The following is a 27,432-nucleotide window of genomic DNA, read 5'->3' as shown; positions in this document are numbered from 1 at the left end:
CCCCATCATTTGTTCAGGTATTAAAATAACAGGTAATATTCCAGCCTAGTATAAGCTCAGAGAGAAGAGTTTATTAAATCATTATCTTTTAAAGACTGAAAAAATAAAATAAAAAGGGAGGGGGAGGGGCGGGGTTTGGTCACTATTAAACACATACATATTGAAAAAATACATGCATCTTTTATCTGTGGACATATCACATGTTCTGGCAGATGTACAGACACACCTTCCTTGCCAGTCCTGGGCAACCAGGCATTGGTAGAGTCATGACATCAGATTTCTCAATCCTGCTGCCCAAGGAATGTTTTTCCATCTCAGCTATTATGCCAGTGATGGAAATTAGAGTGGCAGCAGCATCCTTGAACTGAAGAGTGCATTTCTGAAAGCCACAATATTTGGAGGACCTTCCCTTCAGCCCCAGCGTAGCAGCCTTTGGCAGAAGCTGAAGAGAGCAACAGCAGACAACACACATCTGTCCTTGACACACCCTGAGCAGAGTGGGAGCAGCACCTCTGGAAGGATCTTACAAGCACTAAGCCAAGTTTTCAGTGCAGCAATACTGGCTCAGGGGGAAATCTCAGAGCTTTAACCTCAACATACTATTCCAAATACACAGCTGGATGCTCCACTATGAATATGAACTTACAGCTATTTAACACTTCATAAACATGTGTTTAGCAGCTAAGCTTTTTGATATCCTGTATTTTTATCAAGCTACCTTCTAAGCCCAAAAGCAAAGATAATGGAGAATCAGCATTAGTTTCTCCAAGGAAGGGCAAAAGACAACAAAATATATTCTTACACATTTGGTATGCATATTTTTGGGAGTTATACAACTTAAGTTCTGCAAGGCAATTTTCTGAACTTTCACTGACAAACAAATCTGATCTGAAAAATCTTACATCAGCAGGGTTGGTTTGCAGATGTTATTTGTGCCATTTATTTATCAAAAATAACTAGAAAATGTTTTTAAAACATCATTCCAGACTGTACAAATAGGAATGTGACATGGGCTGTCTGTTTTACTTATACTGTTTTACTGCTTCGTATTCTGAGCAAACAGAGAGGCTATTTTCCCCAGGGGTTCAGGAGGGCATACTATTTCATATCTTCAGAAAATTGTTTCTCTGGATTTCAATCTTTTTAGCTAGATATGACAAAATATAATATCAAGAACACTTATGCTTTTTATCAGCTCTATTTTCAAAGCATAAATAATAGATCAGTATATATTTAAGTCAGGTGACCAAGTCTTATTTCTGAAATCAAATAAGCATTTTGCAATTTTTAAATGATGCTGTACATTTTCACTACAGCATCATTATGCCTTTAAAATGCTTTCAAAAGACTAATTTATAAGCATCAAGTGAATTTGAAGATATTTCACTAGTGTTAATAATACCTCACTCAGGTAGCATTCAATTTTCTGAATTCCTGGGTTAATGAGGCAAATAAATCAAAATTAAATTGGCCTAGGGAAAAAAAAAATCAAACAAAATTGCATCTATTACGTTATATATTTTGAGACTCCTCCAGTACTGTTCACAATGGCAAACAATATTCCAGCTCTCAGAATCATTACACTCACTCAGAATCAGAGATTAATCTCACAATCTGAGATTTAAAATCAAATAGATCAGACTTCATGACTAGACAAACATAATGCCTTATTATGATGTATCAGGAGTATTCACAAGATGTTGTGCACAGTCTTAGCCAAGTTCTTTCCATTAAGTGTCCATAATTTCTGCTGCCTACCATTTCTTCAATAATTCAACCAAATCCTTCCAGGAGGATTTTACCATTGCAACCTGCTAGGTCTTTTCTTTTAAGATAAGCCTTAAAAAGAAAATACATTCTGCAACCAGGCTATCATTCACCATTTTTTAAAAAGCCAAAAAAACACATAGATCTAGGCAAATAGCTGAAACAAACAAAAATCCTAGCATTTCTGAAAAATAAATACTTCTAGTCATACTGCTATAGTATGAATCATGGAAAAAATATTACCTTCACCCCCTTCTCTAAAATATGAAAGGAAATATTTTATAGATACTATAAAAAAGATCCTACTGTTGGGGAATACCAGTGTTGTCAGCTCTTTTTAAAAAAGTGGTTAATAGTATACAATATAGAAAACTAAAGAAGCCAAAGTTGTTACCAGAAATAATAAACTCAGCATGAGCAAATAACAATCAACAAATAATGACATGCAATGAGTAGTTGCCATTGTTATCCCCTTATTACTTGTAGTCAAGTAACAAATTCACTTCTCTACCCAGAGTCACCTACCTGCACAAGGGCAGCCTTTCAGCCTAAGGAACTTTCTACAAACATGGAGCCCCAGCTGCAAAACAAACTTCCCCACTGAGCTGTCATCACCTGGAAAGTCAGCAGCATAGACCCAAGACTTCCACATATACAGTATTTACATTTTTTCATGGAAAACACTGCAGAAAAGTAGACTGGGTGGTTTTTTCCCCAATGTAAGTTACTACTGGCTGTTAACATTTAAAATTTAATGGCAGTAAAAAAACAACTCTACTTTTTTGCATATTTTAAAGGAATTAAGGGCCCAAGTGCCCTTAAGTGGCACAGGGCAAAAGCAGCAAGAAACAAAGCAAAACCACAGTTGCATGTTGGCCCCAGGTAGCACCTTCCTTGTGGCCTTGCAAAACAATTTGTATGGTCAAGAGCTTGCTTAGGAGCAAGTTATATGGTGATCTAATAAATTTGTTTTGATTTTACTCCCTGGGGACAAACAACACCACAATAGCTACTTGCTAGAAAATAGTGAGCAAAAAAAGACACCCTTCCTTCCATTGCATTAGAAAAGCTTTCAGTTTTATCAATCTATAACAAGTGCACATGTACAGCAAGTGAGCAGCCTCCACAGGCAGGGATTAAAAGACAAAGCCAGCCTAGCAAAAGCACCCTCTGCTCATGGTAGGTTGGGAAGGGAGTGGTGCTTTCAGCCCCTATTCCACATCAGCCACTGGGCTCAGCTGCCTCCTGTGCCCCAGAATGACCAAATGGTTTTGGGGACAAGGGGTGTACATTTTTGACAGTTTAAAGAATGCAATTCCAAAAGGTGTTGATTTCACCTCAGTACAGAACAAAATAAGCACTTCCCCAAGGTCCTATTTATTATTAATTATTAGTTATTTATTATTAATTATTAGTTCAGGGCCTAACTTTGACATACCCACACCACTCAGTGCTTGGCTGCTGAGGAGACAGGTATTTTACAAGAACATGAAGTCCTACTTCAAATTATCCCTTTGAGTTTAGGTTGTGACAGACAACACTGACAGAGTCACCATCCAATGGTTATTCAATTGCTTGCTCAGAATGACACAGTAATTTTATTCTGATTCTTAGCTCACAGAACAGAAACCACAACTGCTATCAGTCCTCTCAAGGCCTTATGCTCTTTGGCAAGGAGTACTGATTTGTGTTTTTATAGCACTACCAGGTAGTTCTTGTGCACTATCATTATCCAAATAATTTATAACAACAAGTGAGAAAGAACATCTGGAAATAAACCAAATGCATTTTGATCTGCTCAGGAAAAAGATGAAACATTGCTGGGGCACCTAAAAACAGCCTCTTAAATCAGTATGTGATGCACGTCTGAGATGCTCTGATGTTCTGAAAGGCACCTAAAAGCATGTAAACCTGCATTATTACCATGCACATAACCAACTCATGAGTATTATCATGGGAGCAACATGAACACAGTGACATGTCAACTGCCTGCACGATCAGGCTTTGGCCATAAATTAGAATATGAAATTTAGATTAGATTAGAACACAACAAAAATGTTTAAAGAAACTCTTTCAGAAAATAAAAGTATTGTAAAAGCCAATGGCACCAGACTTCTTTCTACCACTAAAACAATGTTAATTTAAAAGCCAAGATTCATTTGAAAACGTTTACCTGTAAATCAGAAAGTCCCCAGAGATTAATTTCTGCACTTATGCTATTTGCAAAAAATATTTAACTTAAAGGCATTCCTTTTTTCCTGAAATAATTGCATGCAAGATGAGAACTAAAACACAATCTGAAGTGTAGTAAAGGTAATTGCTGCACTTACTGCTCGTGTCATGTTGATGTATTACTACGTATCAAAGGTCACAGTTCTGTACTCATACATTATCAAATTTGAAAGAGCAATATTCGAATCTGACCAACCTTTAAACTGCCTGGAATCTGTGTGAAAATGGATGCAGGCTAACTCGGATTTGAAAAAAAAAAAAAAAATGAACCCATGTTCTGGAAGGGGTCAATCAAGCCAGACTTACAGGGTTACGTGTCACTTCTGTGCCTCTAATACCCTCTTAGATTATCAATGAGGTGCAGTACACTGATCACAAGCTAAAGCAGCTGTGCTAATGAAAATGAAACAGTCTGAAAAAACTAGGTAATTCAGGCCTGTGACACAGGGCAGTACATTGTGGACAATAATGGAGGAATAAGGACATAAATCACCATTTAGATACAATAAAAGCTGCAATACCCACCCTGAAACATCTGTGGAATCGTGGGCCAAAGTCAGCACCTTCACAACTCCACAATTCTCTCTGAAGCTGCCACATATTTTCAATCCTGAGTCAAGGCAGGTTTTCCTGCCTTTACTTCAGCACACACAAAATTTTGCAGTCCTGTGCCAGGCTGACCTTTGAGGGTGGAGAGCTGGCTGCTCATGCCATGAGCCAGGAGTTCTCACAATTGGCTGTAGCACAGACAAATGGGTCCTATCAGAAACTACTCAACCTTGAACAACTTTCTTCTCCTACATATGCCAGTCCAATTGGGGGGCAGGGGCTGCATTAAAGAGGCAAGGGCTCCCTCATCCTTGTTTGGTAACATATAAGGTCCTCAAAAACACCCAGATAACTACAAAACTCAAGTTGATTAAGTACAGCCAGCACAGAAGGAACTATTAAACAGAATTATCACCTCAAATCATCAATTAAGCTCAGGCAAATAAATAGCTTTTTCATTATCAGTTTTTTCCTCAAGAAGTTAGATACACAGCAAAGACAGCATATATTCAAATAACAAGCTATGTAATTTCATTTCATATGTTTTAAAATGTGCTTCATTTGGTAAAATAGTAAATTTCAAAAGGGGAGCACAAGTTCAAATATTTTCTCAATTACAAGCAGAAAAGCTAAGACAGACATTTCAGGAACCGTATTAGAGCCTAAGAATTCACACTAATTATTGTTTTTGCCATCGATTTTAATGGAATTTCAACTGCAGGTGATGTATAGTCAAGGCTACATCTAGGATTAGAATGATTAAAGATAATATTTCTGATTAAAGATAATATTTATAGTACATAAACAAACATACCCTTTACTAATGCAACAAGGCTATTACAACGAGAGCATCTATAAATATACAGGTACTCCTGTTTAAATAAAAGCTCACTATACAAAAAATGCAAGTACAAACATTCCTAAAGAAATAACTTTCACATTTCCTTTAAAACATAATTCAAAACAGTTTTCTTAAAAAGGAATTTTCTTGGTGGTTTTGTAAAATGTTTTTGAGTGCTGAACAAGTCAAAAATTAAGTTTCATCAACTGAGCAGAACTCCTTGAAGTGATGCAAGGAATTAGAGGGCAGACCACTTGAGAAGAGCTGGAAGGTCTTTGTTGCTTGAGTTTTCTACAAATCCAGCTTCTCTATTTTCATTGCGGCAGCAAAATGGAGAGAGAAAGAGAGAAAGAATGATTATTTCAATATAAGTTTACAAATTTAGAGATGACTTTGAATTTACAAATTGAACACCCAAAATTGTCAGCTCTCCAGTATCTGCACCCCTTATTTTCTCCTATATCTGATTATCTTGGGATTTTGCTGCATGTATTCTTCTCTGGCGGTTGCAATCTCCCTTTTGCAAATTACTTTTGTCACACAACAGAAGGAGAATACATGATTTCACAGTGGCAAAGGCTTATGAAGGCTTTCAGGTGCTCCTGAAAAACATTAGTAATTGTCCACTGAAAATCCTAGCAGTACAGTGCTAGGTACCTACAGTGGCAGTCCTGAAATAGGTTTATTCCCACAGTGACTACTGTGAGAAATAACCAGTATTACAAGACTTGGTCACGACATCCCCTTCTACACCAAAATTTAAGTCATGATCAAATTGATTTTACACAACCTTGAAAGTTATATTATGATACAGTGCTTTAGATTTTTCACTGTTGCAAAGTTAAATAATCTACTGAGAATCTTTCAAGTATTTGCTTTAATCTCAAAACCCCATGGTTTGGGAACAAATTATTGTATAATCAATACATTTCATTTTAAAGCTCTTCTCACTATCCTGCCTATCATATACCTCTCTAGATCTTATTCTTCATAGAATCACAGAATCGTTATTCTTTCAGAGAAAAGATTGAACGTGACCTGACAAGACCCCAGAGAGGCCCACAAATCAAAAGCAACGGTGAAGTCAAATTCCTTGAGACTCGCAATCTTAAGGGACAACTCCATTTCTTATTTTTTTAAATGCTGGGGGGTAGCAGTTGCCATTGTTAAACACCATTGGAGCTTATCCAATTTAGATAATGTTGTGTAAAAAAACCTCTAGTAAAAACCCAAGGCTAGAATTCCCACCTACTCAGGATGTCATTCTTCTTGTACAAAGGCCAAGAATTCAAAGCAGGAAGTACAGTGAATTTCAGACTACCAGACAAGCTCAACTAGGACACATTTCTGATGGAAATTTACAGTCTGTCTTCTGATAGAAACATTGGTGCATGACTATACACCAGGATCTGGAGCCAGTCAACCCCACCAGCTGTAATTCCTTGCCTTCAACACCTTCCACAAACCTGAGACATATGAATTCCACCTAAAGACCACACCATGGAAGAGAGGAGCACTGCCAAAGACGAGTAATCATTTCACATACATTTCCCTGTCAGTGAATCAAAACTTTCTGACAACCACCAAAAATCTCCATCACCCATATATATGGCATATATACTGCCATTAAATACATTCTTAAGCAAGTATAAGAAATTACATGCCATCAATCAAACACAATCCACTAGTCATGGAGCAATCTTTTATTGCCCTCTCATTTTAAATCTAATCCTTCCTGCAAGGCTATTTGCCCAAATTATTAGGAATTTTCAAACTTCCAGTCTTTATTCCTGGAAAACTTACTCTCCTCCTAATGTCTCTGCACTTGATGTATCTGCAGCCTTTTTTTAAATTAGCCTGTATTAAGGATATGTTTTCTGTACAGTCCCCTTCAGAGGCTCACTACACCAGAAATCTAGACAGGATTGCATTTTACCAATTCTAAAAGGGAACTGAAACATGAGATGCTGACTTCTGAGGCATTAACTTTCAACCACATGACTGGACAGGAAAGAACCTCTTAAGAGAGATTAGGGAAAAAAAACAAATAAGCCTAAAGCAGTCTGTAAGACACGGAAGGAAATGAAGGCCTAAAGATTTTGCTTGAGAACACTCAGGGAACTGGTCAAATTATTATTTGCCAAAGCCACAAAATGAATCTTCAAGGTTATTGTTCTAGTGCAGCGTTCACAGACAGGACATCCCTTACCCCACAAACAGTTTTCCTCATGGTAGAATACCTAACAAAACCTCACTCCAGAAGCAGAATAAATAAGGAGAAGTAGCTTATTTAAAACTTTCTTTACATCCAGTACTCCTGTACTGAATGTGTCTAGACTTAAAAAGTCTTTAATTTTTGTTAAGTTTTTAATAGCAGACTTAGCTACTGAATAATCAAAGTTTCCCCAAGCCTTCTCACTCCTCCAGCACCACAAAACCACAAGTGCACAAACATTGCTAAGTTCAGAACCATATACCAACAAAGAAGTGTTTCTCCCCAGCCTTTAGGTTAAAAAACTTTGTAAGTCTCTCATAATAGCTAGACAGCTTTTTTTCTACCAAGTTTTTGTCATATGCTTATTCTGGAACTAACTCTAAAAAGCAAACAAAATTCTCTAAATAAGATTCCTTGTCAATTCCATCATTATTTCTGACATAGGAACATGATAGTAACCTGAGTTACATATTGTCATGTGGTAACAGCCAAATCCTACCACATTTTCTGAAAAAATCTCTTCAAGCTCATCTTTCTTATCTCTTGATTAAGATTTCATTCTAAAAGAAAAAAAAACACTATCCCTTCTCTCCCCCAACTGTTTCACTCCATCTTTAAGTCCTTCCATTGGCTTCTACTCATGTAACACATGGGGTTCAATCTTCTTAACTTCAAGGCAACCATACCCACCCTTAGTCACTTGCTTTTGATAATCTCTAGACCATTTCTAAACCATCAACTTTTGCATTACCTTCATTTTCCATTCCTTGGGAGCATCTTTTTCCTGCATGGAAGCTAAACAGATTTCTTGAGAAATCACCATAACAAGAATCCACCTAATGTTTTAATTCAAATTGTCCAAGGAAAATCAATTGTGTTCTCCTTTAGAAGTAGTATTAGAATTCAAAATACTATTGCCTTTTTTAACTCACTTCTAAAGTAAAATGTAAATCTGATTGCCTCATTTCAATTTATTTTGAAGTAGAACACTCATTTGTCTTTTGTGACAGTTTTTACACAGCCAAGATACCTCCTCCCCAGTTTATAAACTATAAGTGAATAAAGGACATTTCTACAGTTACTTATAATATTCCAGAGTCAATAAAAACACTACATTAACAAGCTTGCTAAGTATTACTTCACCACCCCACTCAATTTTGCTTTTCATCCTGACCACAGAAAGAAAGTGGGCTCCTATAACATTGTAGAAGCCTAGTCCTGTGAAAAATCTGAGTACTTCTGAAAAAACTGAGGTTTGAGCACATGCCAAGATGTCATTAGACAACAAAATATGGAACCACAGTATTTCTTTAATTTTTTTCCCCTCTACTTTCTACCATTTCCTCATTCTTAAGAGTCAAACTGCAACTGGATTAAATATGACAATTGCTCTACTTTTTTTGTCTACATACTCCTACCTCCAAGGTTTTTTTTTGTGTTACAGAGATGACTAAGTGTGGTTAGCGCTGTTCATTTACAGGTATTTTTGGATTCAATTCCTCTTGGACAGGTGCCTTTTACTATTACCACAGTTACAGTACACAGAAGCCAAGAAGCAACTGCTGCAGAAATAGAATCCTCTTCCCATGTTCGTATCAGGACTGGGCACCAACACCTGGCAGGAGTAACATGTGAATGCTTACTGTAAAATGAGAACAGCTCAGTCCATAATGGTCATATGTATCATCATGAGCCTGAATTCACCCACAGATTAACCCTGTGCGCCCTCATTTACTAGAGCTGCTTTAAAACCCTGAAAAATTAGAAAGTTAAAAATAGATTTTTCTCTACCAAAATTCTAGGACATACTTTACATAATCATCAAGCCTTCTGAAGCAGTTAATGGAAATGACTGCTCATACACTTATTTTTAAGTATGAGAGTCTTTTAGGACAATTCTATCATGCACTTAAAACAGAACTAAATCTTCCTGTGCTCAAAGGTTGTAGTTATTTTTAGGTCGCAAAGCAGGTTTTTTCACATTCTAAAAAGTATATGTTTTCACATCAGGTTGACTGTCTCTACTTTATATATTTGATATATTCAGTAATATATTAAACAAAAAGTACCAATCACTTCTGTGGAAAGTTTCTCATGTCACATTTAAGAATCTTGTGAGAAATAATTCCCCACCCCAACCCCTCCAAATACCTTTTTTTTTTTTTCCACAAAATAGTTCATACTCCCAAAATCCTAAAAATGTCCATTTCTTTGGCAAAAACAGGACATGTTCCAGGCTAAAACATTTTTAATATGTAGGTCCAATATCAAGTTTTCTCCAGGCTAAAACATTTTTAATATGTAGGTCCAATATCAAGTTTTCTCAGTCAATTCTATAGATATTACATGCATTACAGCTCAGCCACTGCTTGCCATGGAAAGACCTGAAATTACTCAACAAAAACCAGACACTTCAGATGCACATTTTTAAAAGGAAGTAATATCTGTGCTTAGAGTAACCTTAAGTTCTGAACTGACAGTAATTCATGCCTTCATCTCCCATATGATGGATCAGGATATCAAATTTTACTTCTTTTTAGCACTCATAATGTAAGTATACCCAACAATTTACTGTGCTGAATTACTCACATGGTCTGTGATTTGTTTTCTCACCAAAGAAATAAGCCTTTAAGCAGATAAATCAGCGAGGCACAAAATGCAGTGTAGAGATTAGCAACTTACAAAAAAATAAGTAAGCTTTGCCCCCTTTCAGGCAAAATTGTTTCCATTTCAAATAAATTCTATAATCTAAAATATCTTCTCTCAAAGTATTAAAAAATTAATTCCCCTATCACTTTGTACCCTGTACTTTTCTCATACTGTAAGACACGTCCTGAAAAGAGACTGTTTTCTTTGTATTCCCAACTAAGATAGTCACACATAAAATGCCTATTTGCTAATTGTTCATGTAAATATAGACAAACACGTATGAGTACTCCTTTAATCACATGCCTACATTCTGTCTATTAAGACTGCTAAATAAAATATTAATTGCAATTAATATAGTGAAGCAGAAAAAAATCCCTTCTTAATCTAAACACAGACCACACTTGTTTCTGACTGATGCGAGGCTGAGCTTCTAAACTATCCCCAAAGAATCAGAAAATAAAGCATGCAGTTGAGAAAGAAAATTAATTGCTGTTGTTCATGTAATAATTATGTCTTGTATAAAGACATGGATACTAAGGTCACATTGAGAAACATGCTTTTCTTGTAGAGAACTCTCAAACTACTAAGATTGAGGGGTTTTATTATCTTTACAGAGTAAAAACCATTAGATTAAAAATTATTTTGAAATTTGCCTCTCCCTGTAGTGAGGTACACAACACTGTATAAAATAGAACTTTTATCAAAAATATTACTAAATCAACCAAGTCACATATGTTCAGCATTTATTTCTAAAAAAATCTGATTGACTTAGGTACCTCACAGACACCAGAAAAGTCCAATCCAGGATCGCAGCTGTTACATTTAACAGGAAATGTGTAACAAATGTCCTTATCTTAAAAAGCAGTGCAATTTTAAAAAATTACATTTTCAGTAATCCAGCAGCAAATATTCATTGCAATTGTATCATTAAATAGTATCAACTAGTTTTAGGTACAGTTAGAAAAGCCTTTTGGCAAATGCACATGCACTTCCCCTTCTCATGAGGATCTATTTCTATCCTATCAAAGCCACCTTAGCTACAAATAGACATGCTCCTTTTAAGGTGGCACATTCCTTCTGAACTTGCACAAAGTAACTGTAGATTAGCTGCATACAGCAGAACATGAATTCTCTTCAGTTTTAGGAATCACAAAGCAAGTATTGCTGCTAGATGTCTTTATTTTCCTTTAACAAAATACACAAAGGCACAAAATTCACTTATATCTCATCATTATAGTACAGGTATAAATAGTGCTTTGTATTCAAGTACAATCAAGTGCAGAGACTTCTCATATTTCATGTAAACACAAAACAGTTTTGCATGTAGGTGCCTCTGGTTCATCTGCAACGCAAACACCAGAGGAGATGCCATTTATCCAAGTGCCATTTAACTGAATTCTGTCAAGAAGTTAGACAATGAATAATAACACCACTGCATTGACACTTCCATATGCTTAAGTCAAATGTCGGATGACACTGTAGCTTGTAAACATCTGTGTATTAAACGTGTAGTCAATCCATTTGAACAGGGCAGCATTAAAAAGCATCTTAATTTCACTAGACCAAACCTACGAGGTCAATTGCCATCAGTAATTGCTCTTAATGTGTGACAGCTGAAGAGATGTGAAATTTTAAGTCACCCTTAGCAAAGCTTGTACTTTGAAGTTTTTAAATATGCAAACTGAACAAGAGCTACAACTGTTAGACTTCAACCAACTACACATTCTATGTGTTAACTTAAAGAGACATGCTGAATTTACAATACCCACTTCTACACATAGCTTTGACAGACTGTGGCAGTTGAGGCAGTTTAAGCCCAAGCAAGATTTTTAAGTTGTACCATTAAAAAAAGCTCACCTGAATAGTAACAACAGGCATGAACAAAGCTAAAAACTAGCTACAGAAGGCACTTGAAGTATTTTATTCTGCTTTTATTAAAGATTCTTCACTTTGTTCAGCTGAAGCAGACTCTGAAATAGCCTCTTCGGGTGTTGAAATGTTTTCTGCTTCTTCTTTTTCAACTTCTTCAGCTAGCTTATCATTTAGATGCTCAGAACTTGGTGCTTTATCATCTGTGTCATTTGTCTCGACGAGCTGGGCCCCATCATCTTCAGAGTCTATGAAAAGAAAAATGACAAAATAGCCATTTGCAGAAATTAAGAGGCAGCTAATATTCTTATAAAAGCAAATGAAACATTCTGCAACTGTGCATAGGTTTTGACTAGTAACTGCATGATGTTCTCAACCCATAAAAACTTTGATTTTTTCTAAGACAGTCACAGGTAAAACAATTAAATTTTAAGGGAAAAAATACTATGGAAAAGAGCTTAGCTCTCACTAAGAAAATACTATGTATGACTTGCATATGTTCATCCTCAACAAAAGCCTTCTAAACTTGTGTACTGAAGTGAGATGTTAAAAACACGATAGCAATTCTTTGTCTTTGCCAATGTCAGTTTCACCAACTGTTGAACTTTTTTTTATAAGGGTTCAATCTGTACACAAACTAAAACATTCTTCTTGATTGGAACGACTTTAAACATAAGGAGTCCGATAATCAGGGGGAAAAACCAAATATATCAAACCAGCCAATGAAAATTATTACATATTCTGTCTTCCCTGGGGTAATGTAGGATGGTTGCACAGGAGGTGAGTATACTTACTCTTCATCTAGGGTGGGAGTTTCTTTGATAACCAGCCTATTTTTAAGGTCAAAAACATTTATTTTAAGTACTGCCTCTAAAGAAGTATATTCTAGCTTCACAACAGGACTCCAGTAGCATATGAGAAGTAAGAGTCATATTTTGAAGTAAGCATAAGCACTGAAAACCTGAACAAAGTTTTGCACTAAATGACACAAAGGTACTGTAGAATGGTATTGTTGATGGCAGCTGATTTATTGAGTATTACTCAATAATATGCAGTACTAACACATACTGTGAAGGGGAACAGTGTGCAAAATTGATGCAAAGTTACAGGTGAAAAACATTAGCCTTATCAAATGTTTCTAACTTCATAGAGTGGTTTGGGTTAGCAGCAACCTTAAAGATCAATCTAATTTTAACCTTCCCCTAGACCAAGTTGCTCAAAGCCCCATCCAACTGGGCCTTGAAAACTTCCAGGGACGGGGCAGCCACAGCTTCTCTGGGCAGCCTGTTACAGTGTCTCATCCTCCTCACAGTGAAAAATACCTTCCCAATACCTAATCTAAACCTACCCTTTCAGTTGCTATCCCTTCTATCTTGTCCTATCACTACATGCCCTTGGACCATGTCCCTCTCCAGCTTTCCTGAGGCCCCTCTAGACCCTGGAAGGCACTCTATGGTCTCCCCAAAGCCTTCTCTTCTCCAGGCTGTACAGCTCCAACCCTCTCAGCCTGTCATCACAGGACAGGTGCTCCAGCCCTCTGACCCTGTTTGTGGCCCTCCTCCAGACTTGCTCCAAAAGGAGAATGTCCTCATGCCAGGGGCTTGTTGTGGCTTAACCCAGCCTGCTATTGGGTTGCAGACCAGACACTTGCTTACCCCCCCCACCCACCCTCCTGCCACCCTGGTGGGATGGAGAGAAGAATCACAATAAAACTTAAACCCCTAGGTTAAAATTAGAACAGCCTAATAATGAAGAGAAAGGGGAAAAAAATTAAACATAGTGATGCCAAATACAATGGCAGAATATGATTGGCTCTCTGGGCTGCAATCACACATTGCCAGGGCATGCTGAGATTCTTGCCAACCAACATCCCCACATCCTTCTCCTCAGGGCTGCTCTCAATTCATTCTCTGCTCAGCCTGTACTTGTGCTTGGGATTGCCTTGATCCAGATGCAGGACCTTAGACATGGCCTTGTTGAACTTCATGAGGTTCACAGTCCCACCTCTCCAGCCTCTCAAGGTCCTTTTGGATGGAATGCCTGCCCTGCACCACACAGCTCAGCATCATCAGCAAACCCGCTCAAGTGTGCTCAAGCCCACGGTCCATGTTCCCAAAAAAGATAACAAGCAGCACTGGTCCCAATACCAACCTCTCAGGAAAATAGAGTCAGTCAAATGCCACATGTTCACCTTGATCAAAACATGTAGGGTAAAAGTCTGAAAGTAATCAGACTGCCTCAGGCTGATACAGAATTCAAGCAGAGCTGAAAGTTTTAAAACCATTGCTCTGGCTTCTTGGCCCATGACTGAGTAGAAGAGCTGTTGCACACCCCTGTCCAGCAGACCTCGTACAAAAGCCATCTGTCATCAAGAACTCAAGACCCCTCTTTCCACACATACCTCTACCTAGCAAGTTCCAGGCTTCATTTCAGACTGCTCAGAGCAGCCCAGCTTCTCCATCATTTTCTCAGGCTGGATCTTTCATTTTAGCAAGTCTGTAGCTGACCCACCTCCTGATTCTTTCCCTGCTGTCTCAACCATAGGCTGCTCAACATCTGCCCTGGCTTCTTGTTACAAAATTTTTCAACCCTCCTATTTCTGCCCAAGCAAATTAATGTTCCCAGTTATTTTCCAAGCCATCCCACTCTCTCCTCCTGCTCCTTAATTTCCATCTTGATCCCATCTCTGTCTGTACTCAATCTTTATCTCCCAACTGTCAGTTTTCTTTCTGTCTCATCTCTGCATTTTTTCTTCAGCCTCGAATTCTATGAATAAGTTTGTGCATTTTCCTGCTCCAATCCCTCCACACTTGAGTTACACTCTTTTACTGCTGGTCTTCAGGCTTGAATCAAAGGAAGTAAAGAAACTGTTTTGCTCAGTCTGATCAGAAGGATGCCAAGCATTTATAACATCTTTGATGTAAAACCCAGGGACAATCACAGTCATCAGCAGAAGCTTCTAATGGAAAAGAGAAAACCTGAAGAAATGTATATTCTAACTATATGCAAAAGATCAGGACAGTGCTCTCATTTTTATATTCTACTAAAAGGTATGGAGACACTGCTTATTTAAACAAAAATTGTCAGGTATTTTATGAGTTTTCCCTTCACTATGTTCTTGGGCAAACTAATTGAAACTCTTGAAACGCTCCAGAATATATAGTAATACAAACTTGCATGGAAAATTTTGGTCTTATAATGCAGTCTGAGAAAGTTACAAGAAACTAAAGAGTAGGTCCCCTAAATGAGTAGCCAAGGCATTCAGAGTAAGTGATGCTAACTCCAACCACAAACATGATCAGTCTCATTAAAAATATATAGCGATTCCATTCTAAACACACCAATTACCGGAAAGCTTGCCTATAGTCAACCTGACTTAAATAGTGCATGAATAAAGTCTTTGTAAGAGCAGCAGCCAACAAGTGAAAGTTCTGACAATAAACTTTAAAAGATGACAAAAGAAAATTTAAGTGTTCTTGATGAGGAATACTTAATTCATCATTTAACCACAGAATGTAGCTTCACCCACAAGATCTGAACAGCAAACACAGCCCTACACTTGCTGCGTATTTAAGAGCTGCAACAATGCAACCTTAAAAACCTGCTCCTGGCTACAGCAGCTTTTCCCCCCAACACTCCTGCTTAGTGCTTAGTACTTAGAAAGCATATGCACTTCACACTGTAAGAAGTCAGCCACCCTTGCTCTTGTTGCAGAAAGTATTTCACTGAGTAACCAGTAAAATCATAATACTGCATTCACTATTAAATTAAGTAGAAAATGCCTATTAAGTGGAAATTCATAAAATAGTGTAAGAGCTCTAAAATAAAGCTGCTTGTGCTTTCAAGTAGCTTTGGGACAAGTATTCTTCACTACCACAGCTCCCCTTTAGGACAGATTTTCACATAGTGCCACATGTCTGAAGTGCCTTTGAAGAACACGTGTCTCACAGTAATCTGTTAGTGGCTTTGGTGTCACAGAAAGCTATTGCGAAGCCTTTGAAACAAGTCAGAGAATATGTCCTACCAAAAAGGCAACTTATGTTGTTCAGCAAAACTGAACTGTGGTTGACTGGAAACATAATACATTTTTAAATCAAAAGAATTTGTCTACAAGTTATTAAAGTCAAGGTGATCTGACTTAAATCTGCTTGAGAAATTGAGTTCTAGACATATTAGTCCTTTGTCTTCCACCAGTTTTATTGCTAGAAAAGGTTTCTGCAACACTTGCACAAAGCCAAGCTCCATTTATGGTAGAACTCACAATGAGTACACACTTGAAATGTCATTATTTCTGGCAGAGATGATTACTGTGACCCCTTCAGTTCAACAAGCCAAGTTTCTGCACCTCCCTTTATAATGGAAACCCTTTCAAACATACTAGCAGTTGCTGTATTCCAAGAATCCTTACAAGTGACAGTATTAAGTAATCATAAAAATATTTGAGCAAGATGATCAAGGAATTCCATACAAATCTAGAGAAGTCACATAAAGTAGTCCACGAAGTGTTTCACCACTGTGGTGAAATCTGAAGTTAAAATCTTCATCTAATGAAGACCTCTAAATATCAGCACCAGACATTCAACACAAAAGACTGATGCAGTTAATTTTTTTTCAAAATACTGTGAAAATAAATTTGTTTCAAAATACTGTGAAATGCTAAACCTGAATCAAGAACAGCATAACAGTATTAAATAAAGGCAAGGCAAAATTAACCCAGAGGCTAAACGTGCTTCTTGCTGGCTCTTTCAATATGATCCAAACATTGATACATTTAAGATAAGTACACAAGAGAACCAACTAGCCTTTGATAGGAGGAGGAGGGGATCAAAATCAAGCCATTTATGGGAAAGGTAAGAAAAGAGCTGAAGTTTATTGCTTCACTCTGGTACTAAAATTTCTGAGATTAATCTGCTGAATAAGGAAGCATGATGTTTGTGCCAGTAATCTGCACCAGACTGACAAGCTGATGACTCCATTTTCCAGAGGTTTAAAACAAAATTGCCAAGTTCAGTGCCAATGGCACTCTCCATAAGCATTCTTCAGAACTCTTATCCACAGGAGTTGCATGTAACATGCCTGTCACTACATGAGCACACAACTGGAAAAAAGATTCAGCTTCATGCTCTACCCATTAGCTAAAGTAGCTGACTGGTAAAAAATATTTATACCATTTCTTTATCACATTATTTTGCTGTTTCCTTGAGCTACACAGCTATGGCATAAATGAATTACAGATAAGAGTTGTACTCCCCTGTGTTGCCAGCATTGTGGTCAAGTTGGTTTCCTGATGTTAATGTTTGCCTACATCTGTAAGTGAAGACATATTCTCTATTCTTGTTATGACAGCAGCTATTTTACTGTGGTGAACAAAAACCTTCCCCAGAGCTGTATCTTAATGATAGCTTCATACCTTAAAACTTACAATCAAGGAATGTGTTCATTTATTAATAAACCCCAACTGCATGTAAGCAGTTATGTTTCATATTACAGTTCCAGTGGAAAAAGTGATTTAGTGAAAATATTTTCTCATTGAGAAGAGATTCCTTTGTGATAAGTCACAGGCAGGCACTGGCCTCCTCTAAATCAACACAACATTTCTCAGAGCTATGTAAAGTACTAAGATATACTCTATTTCTGGCTGCTTAGTAATTATCAAAACAATGGTTGGTATCATCTTGGAGAATAAATATTCACAAAATATCTGCTATTTAACACTGAAAACCAAAAGTCTGTATACCACTTACTTATTTCTTATGCTTCTTGAGCAAAATCTTACCATCTACTTCCTATCAGAAAAAGACAACTGGACAATGAAGCTCACAGCTGTTTCTTTTCCTGCTGTTTTTAAATAAAGCAGTACATTAATACAAGACTACATCAGAAAAAAAAACCAAGTAATTTTCATCGTCAAAGGTAAATTGGTAAAAATCATATTTACTGCAATAAATCCATCCTATTTTTCTGCTGAAATGTTTGATAAAATTCTGCATCCCTAAAAAGCAACTTATCTCACAGTTTTCATTCCCACATCTGAAATGGTTAATTGCAATCTCACAGTAATTTTTCAGATTTTACATTTTTTACAACTGTAGACAGACTCAGCAGCTCAGACCTATTATAGGCATAGGTTCATAATAATTTCTTTCAATGATAATACCAGATTAATTAGCAAGCGCATCTCCTTATCTCTCTCTAAAAACCTGCAGTAATGGATAATATTCAAAAACCCGTGAGGCACATGCCTCCAAGAGTTGAATATCCCTCCTGAAGGACCTCTCTACTTGAGTCACACAGAAGAAAACAAGCACACTTAAAAAAAGACCCCAGTAACAAAGTATGCCTTTTTCTGTAACAATCTCCTAAGTTCAAAAGTAGAAGCTACCCTCAAGAAGCTACCCTCCCCTTGCTAAAAAAATAACACCAGGATTTAAGGGCAAATGAGATATTTTCATTGTCTCAGCTTCATCCATTCGATTTCAGGCTTACTTTCATGCCAGTAACAGCACTTTTACTGAGGTAAGAGTACACTATGGTACAGGAAAAGAAAGCAAGTTTTCACTACAATGCACCCTCATGAGACCATACCCAGAGACTGGCACCATTAAATATGACTTCCCTACTGGTTTTGTGCAGCCTTCTCATGCCAGAAGGTAACACCCAATGTTATTTTGTACTCCCTGTTAAAAATAATCAAGCAGAAGCACTCTATTACACTGACAGTTTCCCACAGTTGGTGTATTTCCAGCCTGAACCTCAGGGCTGCACACTAGCTGATAGTTTTCCTCCAGGATCCCTGCTTAAACTAACAAAGTCCCATCAAGCACTCAACAGCACATCTAACTGGAGATCCTCTGGTCTGAAATTATGATTTCTGGAGTCTTTTAAAACACTGCATCTTCCTGTTGGCTGTACACCAGATGCCTACTGTATCTGTAGACTATAAAATGTCTCAAAAGGAACTATGTTAAATTAAAATTGACAATTTGTCTTTGAACTACCTGAAATTAAACAAGGCAGTTTTACTAGATTTTCCTGCCCTGAGGAAAAGAGCAAAAGGAACAAAGGCAGAAATTCCAACACACCTCAATCAAATGACCTGCCAAACACAGCGAAAGTTAACTACTTTGGGACATACTCCCTCCTTAACTATTTCTGTAATTTACAGTGCCTTTTCTATCCATTTGTCAGTAACACTAGAGTGAAAAAATTTGTTATGCCATCATTTGCACAAAATAATGACAAATATGAAGAAATTTTAGGGTACAGGAAAGAAGACACTAGTATCAACCACCTAAGCTAGAAGCAGAGACAAGAACTGAAAAAGAAAAATACAAACTGCACTTATTATGAAGTCAAAATAAACTGTACTATTTCAATTAAAATGGAGCAACAACAATCACCTAGACCAATTGCCCACCCAACTGGGGGTTGATCAAAAGTTAAAGCATGTTAAGGGCATTGACCAAATGCCTTTAACACTGACAGACTTTGGTCACTGATCACCTCACCAGGAACCCTGCTGGAACAGTGTTTGAGTACTTCAGCTGTTGTCATTCTTACCAGAAAACTTAGCTCAACAGAGAGCTAGATGACAGTGAATTTCATTAGGCATTTTGAAAAAGAGCCGTCTTCATGAGATTAGCACTTACCTTTTGTCTGTTGAGTCTCCTGGGGCCTTCTCTCTCTAGGTTCTAGAGGCTCAGCTTCAGATCGCAATTCTGTAGTTTGCCTTTTTTCAAAACTGAAGTCTGGAAGTCGTGGAGCTTGAGGTCGAGTTTTTCTTGCAGGATTCAGGAAGAAGCAGTAGGCACATCTAAATGCTACCACAAAGCACAGCCAGTAAGCAGCCTCACTAATTAACTTCACATTTCATCTTTATTCCTACACTATATTCTTCTGATGGTTTAAAATACTAAAATCAGAGTTAACTAAGTGACTGTGAGTACCAGACAGCACCTCCACCAAATTTACCTAAGTTGTTCTGTATAAGTCCTTTTATAAATTCAGCAGACATTTCGTTTTTAGAAACCTGCTTGCTTTCAGCTCTGCTGAACTGAGTACTGCCCAACACTGTGAAAGATTTGACCACAATGAACAAAATAATGCAATTCAGTAGTGCCAGATGTTGCCACATCTGTGCCACTACTGCCACATGTTCTATTCTTTCCTACAAAAGAATTAAGTTGGCAGATTATTTTTTCCCCTACCCTTAAGACACCATTTTCCTCACACTCTGATGTTAAGAAGTGTTAGGAATTCCATAAGGTATGTCTCACTCTGCTTTCTAAGGAGCATTCTGTTCCAGTGGTGCTTAAGAAAAAGTAGTTTTGTTTTGCAGAAGTACTGGGTACCATTAAATAACTCTTTTTGTCCTCCCCACTCTCATCAAGACAAGGGGGGAAAGTGGCAGTTTCTGGTACAGTTGAGTTGTGAATTCATAAGAACTAAGATAACATATAGACTACTTATCTTTGGTTTCATAGGAAACATTTAGCTTATTGTTACAATGCAGTATATTTACTCATAAAAATAAACAAAACAAAATGAAATATAAGATTTATCTAAGAATCCTTAGTTTCTTAAGTATCAGGCTTACACTTGTGGTAGAAAGCAGGCAATATACAACATCTGTGTTCAATAAAGAGCTGTGTCTGTCTTAAGTTATTGTCAGCCATAAATTCACATGTAGGCCCCTAGGGCTTGTTCCCACTCTTTTTCCAATACGTCCCCAAGATCTTCTTGCCAAAGGAAAATTTAGTTTAAGTTCTGGTAAAAGAGGCACACTTTAATTTCAGATAGTTTCTCAACATAAAACCCTTCTGAGAAACGTTCATAGCCAGTAGCAATGTTCAGGGATGTATTGGAGGAAGCTTATTTCTACTGAATAGTTTTCTACACATAAAATCCATGACCTGAAGGTTGCAATAAAGTACTTCTCCAAGTCTTGAAGTAAATCTTAAAAAACAGAGTAATAAGTTACCAAAAAATGTTCCCACATGAAGTGGTACTTCACAGTGTCAGCTAAGTACTCAGCTGCAACCAAAGTGAAGTATGATGCACATTTGTTATGAAACATTAGCCAAGTAATACAGTCTAAAAAAAGATTAGCTCTTACCTATGTATTCAAACTCCTCCTTCAAAGCCATACCATTGTGAGAAAAACATTGCTGACATATAAGGGCATACCTAGAAAACATGAATAATATATAGTAACGTACCTTTAAGTAATAGCACACTGAAGGGAGATGTATTTTACCTCACATATTGACTAATACCTTAAACCTTTCCTTCCAAAAGGTGATTTCCACAATGAAATTATTAACCTTGAAAGCAAACTAAATCTGTAGATTAAATAATACTTTTTGAAGTTGCTTTAACCACAGTGAAATAGCCTCAGCTACACTTTAAACTACAGTTCAACATATTTTTAGTATCCTCAGTGTCAGAAAATTAAATCCAAATTAAGCTTTTATTTCATTAGAATACAGTTAATATTAAAAGTAACCATAGTAAACACGGTAAGTTCTGATATGTTTGGACAGTCCTGAAGGCAACCTGAAAGACATTTATAACAGATATAAAACTAAAGTGCTGAGGCAAATGTTTTCTGTTTTTTTAGTTCAAAATATAAGTCATTCACCCACTTGAGCACAGCTCTTTCTTTGTATCACAGAGATAATATTACTCAGAACAGAGGTCAGGTTTGCCCAAATATTACCAGTTTCCCCACAAAGATATTTCAAGTGAAGCATTGAGAAAAAGCCATTTCTCAATTATGAAACTTTTGGACAAGTTCATTTACAACTCTTTTAACCCTGACATGGCTTAAACAAAAAGGTTAAGAAGCTTTCTTTTCCCTAAGTGTTCAGGTATTTCTTAAAGAACATTTACCTGTTTTGAGGACCATCACCAACCAAATATTCAATAACTCTATCCACAACTCCTCTTTCCCGAGGAAGAACAGGTCTTGCCAAAGGAGGGCCTGGAGGATGAAGACCTAGAACATGAATTATATCAAAATTATTTTCCACTGTATAAATATGTATTATATTTTGTGTGTGCCTGTGTAACAAAATAATTACATCTGCTGAACGTGGATATATTTCTTAGTCCACTCAGAAAGCTGTAAGAATCTTCAACCCACAACAGTTCAAAATTCTTCTGCTGCTCCTTTAGCTTATAATTTTATTAAATTGCTCCATTTTTATACCTTGGACATGTAATTAAATTTATAATTTCTAAAGAATGAATAAACAATTGAATAGTATTCAATTGTTAACAAATACAGGCTTTTTAAGAAAGAACAAATTAACTAAGTTATCTTCATATACATTCAACTGTGCAAATCTACCCTTGCAGTTGACATCAATAAATCTGCCAAAATCAATGGCAACAGTGGAAGAACTAGAGATCAGGGCAACCTAGTGAGCTGGAAGGTGCCTTGTCCATGGCATGGTGGTTTCAAAGTGATTATCTTTATCTTTAAGATCTCTTAAAATCCAAACCATTCTAAGATTTTATGAAGATGCCACCACAGAAACAGCCCCTGGTTTCTGTGTAATTACCACATGAGCATACTCTCAGTGTGCATTGAGTCTATACATTAAACCTGTCCAGCTGTTTGTCATGTTGGTACTCCCATATTTAATGACAAGTTGGATGCTTTCAGATTTATGCTTAATCGAAGAAGCCAGAAGGCCACCATAAAGATACTACTTCTCCCATGTGTTTAACAAACTATCAAAATGAAACCCCTTAAAGAGCAGGTAAGAGCCATGGTTGATTCTTTTCCACTCCTCCACATAGCAGTTAAACCAGAACACCAGCACAAGTTTCTCTTTCCACAGAGTTTTAAAACATCTAGTCCATTGTGTAAGACCACTGCAAGCTACCAATTTCCATTTATACAGCTTTGAGTTCTTACGTCTCCTTTCTCTTGCAGCCTTAAAACAGAATAAGCTAGGCCTAATGTAAGAAACTCCAGTCTGAGCCATTCCAATGCAACCATCCAAGTAACCAAGTATAGAGAGGAAACATTTTACATTTAAGCACTGGAAGTATTACGTTACAGTACTTTCAACAAACAGTCCTGAGTGTAAGATAATGCAGCACTTGGGGGAAGAGAGGGGAACACTTAAAACCTATTCCTATAAGACCTTTATGAATTACATTCCAAGTCCACAAAACTAACTAAACAATGTTTGAGTAGGACAATGAACCAGTCTTTCAGAACTCTCCAACTGGGACAAAATGGTTCAGCTTCAAGGCACTCCAATACAAAATTGTGACACCTTACAAATAAGACTTGGTTTAAACCATTGACAAAATTACTTTTAAAAATGCAAAAGTCCTATGCAAGCTCAAGATAGCTAAGAAGGTTAAACAAAAAAAAGAAATCAGTGAGTATTAGCAGGTTTCATACTGAGATGAGCATATGGCAACCTGAAGCCCTGTATGAACTACGTATATGAAATTCATAGAAACGAAATACTGAAGGTGCAAAAAGAAACCACTGTTTTCTCTGAGAAGAGTTCTGGCTTATAACTATTCTCATTCCATCCAGTAAAAACATATAGAGAAACATCACAGCTTAAAAGAAAGCCTTTATTGACTACAGAAGTCAGCCAACAATTCTTTTAATTTGTTGTATGTTTCCAGTGTTCTTCTTGAGGTATGTTTCACATAATTCCCCATAATGGCCAATAAACAAAGAGGAAGCTAAAGGGTAACACAAACTAAAATCACTGTCTCAATATACAAAACAAAACAGATTGTCTAAAAATGCAAAATAGCATTTTTTAAAAATCCAAAGAAAGAACAACTAAGAGAGTATAGTTTGTTAGTATTTTGAATTAATTCAGAAGGACATTTAACTGAAAAATATTGTGTTAAAAACAGTTGACTTCAAGCTTTTCGGGATTGTTTAGATTTCATTTTCTTATAGCAACTTAGCCAGGGACAGGATCAGGACATGCACAGTCCTAGCTTCTAGCACCTAGATAAACATACCCATAGAAGTAACATGTACCTCCTAGGCAGAGAATTCACACAATATGCCGAGTAGGAATTGGACTCGATCTTTGAGTCCAATTCCTGGACCTGCACAGGACACCCCAAAAATCACACCATGTACCTGAGAGCACACTCCAAACTCTTCTTGAACTCTGTCAGGCTTGGTGCTGTGACCACTTCCATGGGGAGCCTGTGCCAGGGCTCTGGGTGAAAAACCTTTTTCTGATACCCAACCTAAACCTCCCCAGCTCAGCTTTGCGCCATTTCTTTGGGCCCTGTCACTGGCCACCAGAGTGAAGAGATCAGTGCCTGCCCTCCTGCTTCCCCTCATGAGGCTGTTGAAGATCACAGTGAGGTCTCCCCTCTCCTCTTCTTCAGGCTGAACAAATCAAGTATCTCAGCCACTCCTCGTAAATCTTCAGCTCCAGACCAGGAGGCAAAGACAACACAGCAAGTCTTACTATTCAATAGCCTGATCCAAGATGGGTTTCATGTTTAAATAGCACTAAAAGTAACTGCCAGCAAATTACCATTTCTAGACTCCCACCTTTTTAATCCTCAGAGATAGAAGCAACAAAGGAAAAAGTAACTAAGGGCAGAATGTACTACTTTGTGGTAAACCTCACGCTCAATGCCACATACAGCTGACTTCCATCCTATATGGCAAACGTTAAACATTGTAGGAATCAACTATTATCAGCAATACCCTCTTGTAGTGCTACACATAGAACAAGACTAATCTTGACATTAAGGCTGTACTATTTCTAACAGCTCATCTTTCAAGACACATCTTGTCAATATTGGATATTTGACCTAAACAGACTGTCCTAATCTTTAGGAGAACAAGAAAACTCATTCAAAAAATACTGCAATTGACAACCAATCACTTAAGTACAAAAAAATTCCATACTCAACACAAATGTTTTTAAAATCAGCCTTATTTCACAAAAAAAGAAAAATTAATTCAGGAGATAAAAATCAGTGAATGCATTTCCAAGTTATCCCTGTATTCTGTCCACAAGTAGGAACTTAGACCAAGAACACAGTCACAGCAGCAAGATGGAATAACTTCAGTGCAATATAAACTGTATTCTGCTAAAGCTGTCCAAAGTAGAGGTCAGGCAAAATTCATTTCCTAGAGCTTTACAAAAACCTGAAAGATCCAATACTTCCATCAAAAAAGGCTGATACAATCTGCAATAAAATTAAAGCCCTAGAATAATTTTGTGAATACCTGGTTTATACTCAAATGTTAACTCAGGCCTTTATTTAGAAGACCAAGTTGTCATATAACTTGTAAATCACCAATATATGAAATTTCTAAAAGTCAATAACCAAAGCAAAAATTAAATGAAGTAGAATGAAACATCACAACACATTCCATCAACAACTTCAATTACCTGCCTACTAATAACTCAAACCAACCATCTTGGTTCTCATGCTGTTATGGACACCAGTAATTAATACAAACATCAAAAGCAATCATTGTAGAAAGACTGGTCACTTTTGCAAAGCTTGGCAAACTCTCAACTACCTGCTGGTTATTAATTTTCAAACATATGGGAGCTCTGTGGTAATACATGTTAAATTGATTCTCCCCTACAAAATATAGTATAACGAAAATTAATTATTAATCTTCTGTAAAATAGAGATAATTAAGGCTATTCGTATTTGTTGCAGGCCAAGCATAAACTCAGATGCCATTTTACTCTTATAGATACTGAATTTATGAACTTTTCACTACAGTTACATTACTGAGATTTTATATGCCTCGAAGGTTTGGGGAAATTCAACAAAGAGAGAGCTTCTATATTAACTGACAATTGCAGTGTCTCCTATTGTTATCTATGGCAAGGTAACATGTTAGGTCAAAATTCCAGATATTTAATGGGGAAAAAGCGCCTGTAAGGCATTATCACAAACACTACATTAAAATTTTTAAATCACAAATATTGACAACTGTCCTTTCAAACAAGTGAGTTACTTTATTTTCCTTCTTCCTCTAAAACATTTATGCAGTAAAGGCTGAATTTCATCCAGCTTATTCAACATGCCTGAATCTTCCCCTAAGAATAAAGCTATTATACAGCTAATACTTTATTCTACAGTCAGCTTCCTTAAAAAGGAGCATGCAATTTTAAACTCATTATGGAATTTTTGGTAATCAGATATCAGTAAATGTGATTTGCAACCAAATGACCAATTTCCTGGTGCAAGAAGCTAATTTCTGGTACTTCAAGATAATCAAGACTTACTAATAACTTGCCTTTACAGTTCACTTCAGGGATAAAAACAAATTTAGCAGCTTCATAACACAGGTAAAGAATTAATAACATCAAATAAGGCTGAATGGAATCTACAGAGAAGGGAGATCACAACTTTCCATGACAACTTTATTCCACTACACTAAACAACAGGAAAAGGCATTTTAACATTCAGCTTCCCAGGAGCTTAGAGAGCAGGTGTCAATATATTATCTATAGCTCTACTTTTTGATTGTATCATGGAAGTTAGTAAGGAAGGACAACAGTAAGACTTAAGCAGTTTCAAGTAAAAATCAGGAACACAGGGCAGAGAAATAAATTCTTGATCCCTGTACATAGAGCAAAGAACTACTCCACGTTAAACTGGTGCTCATGAGATTCTTGGCAAGTTGTGCCCCTTCTATTTTCAAGACAGCATTTCATGTCCTTTCTTGCCTTGTGATCCAACTTGTCAAACATCCCACACAGAATGAAAGGCCTGGCACAAACCCACACACAGCTTTACCACCCACAAGGAAAATGAGAACGGTGCTGCCCACCCAAACTCTCAAATTTTGCAATCCCTTCCAATGCAATTTAGTTCATATTCTATTTATTAAAAGTCCATCCCAACTGAACACCAAATAGGAAATCAAGGGAAAAACATTTTCAGACTATGAAACAAATTTTAAGGACTACTCATTCCTACCAGATTTCAACCTGTTGCTAAACCTTGGACTCTTGTACTAAAATAACAATGCCTTTTAGTATTCAGCTACAACACAGACAACTTTTCTGTTGTATTTTGTATTCCACACTTTAATCTAGGAGTATAGGCTGCATGACTATACCTTCTAGAGTAAAAATTTAAATAAATGTCAAGATCCATGTTAAAAAAAATATGTGCAGGGTTTAGTGAGAAGCATGAATGTATTCTGAAAGTGTTCTCCTCTGCACCTGATTTATATAAGCATAGAGCTCTTCTAAACTAAGAACATAAAAAGGTATGCTATATTGTTGACTACAGAATACTGCAAAGTTTTATTGCCATTTAA

The 27,432-nt window shown here is 36.9% G+C and overlaps 1 protein-coding gene across 3 annotated transcripts in view; it reads right to left on the bottom strand.

The window, feature by feature from the left end:
* The window catches only part of LNPK (lunapark, ER junction formation factor), a 60,351-nt gene that overhangs the window by 5,795 nt on the left and 27,124 nt on the right, over positions 1-27,432 (bottom strand). For 2 of the 3 annotated variants that reach the window (XM_071434858.1, XM_071434859.1), the window contains exons 10-13: positions 22,014-22,119; positions 21,238-21,308; positions 19,772-19,942; positions 11,413-12,370 (exon numbers count right to left, since the gene is read on the bottom strand). In XM_071434858.1, coding sequence (XP_071290959.1) covers positions 12,174-12,370; positions 19,772-19,942; positions 21,238-21,308; positions 22,014-22,119 — 545 coding nt within the window. In that variant the 3' untranslated portion in view covers positions 11,413-12,173. Of the gene's footprint in view, positions 5,698-11,412; positions 12,371-19,771; positions 19,943-21,237; positions 21,309-22,013; positions 22,120-27,432 lie in introns of those variants that run through there. The other variant, XR_011680362.1, reaches the window with a different exon arrangement.

The sequence above is a fragment of the Agelaius tricolor genome, unplaced genomic scaffold (assembly GCF_023055355.1).
Source record: "Agelaius tricolor isolate 1412-34295 unplaced genomic scaffold, bAgeTri1.0.p SCAF_10, whole genome shotgun sequence".
Lineage (NCBI taxonomy): Eukaryota > Metazoa > Chordata > Aves > Passeriformes > Icteridae > Agelaius > Agelaius tricolor.
The sequence above is the reverse complement of the archived record's forward strand: the minus strand, read 5'-3'. Positions and strand labels throughout refer to the sequence as shown.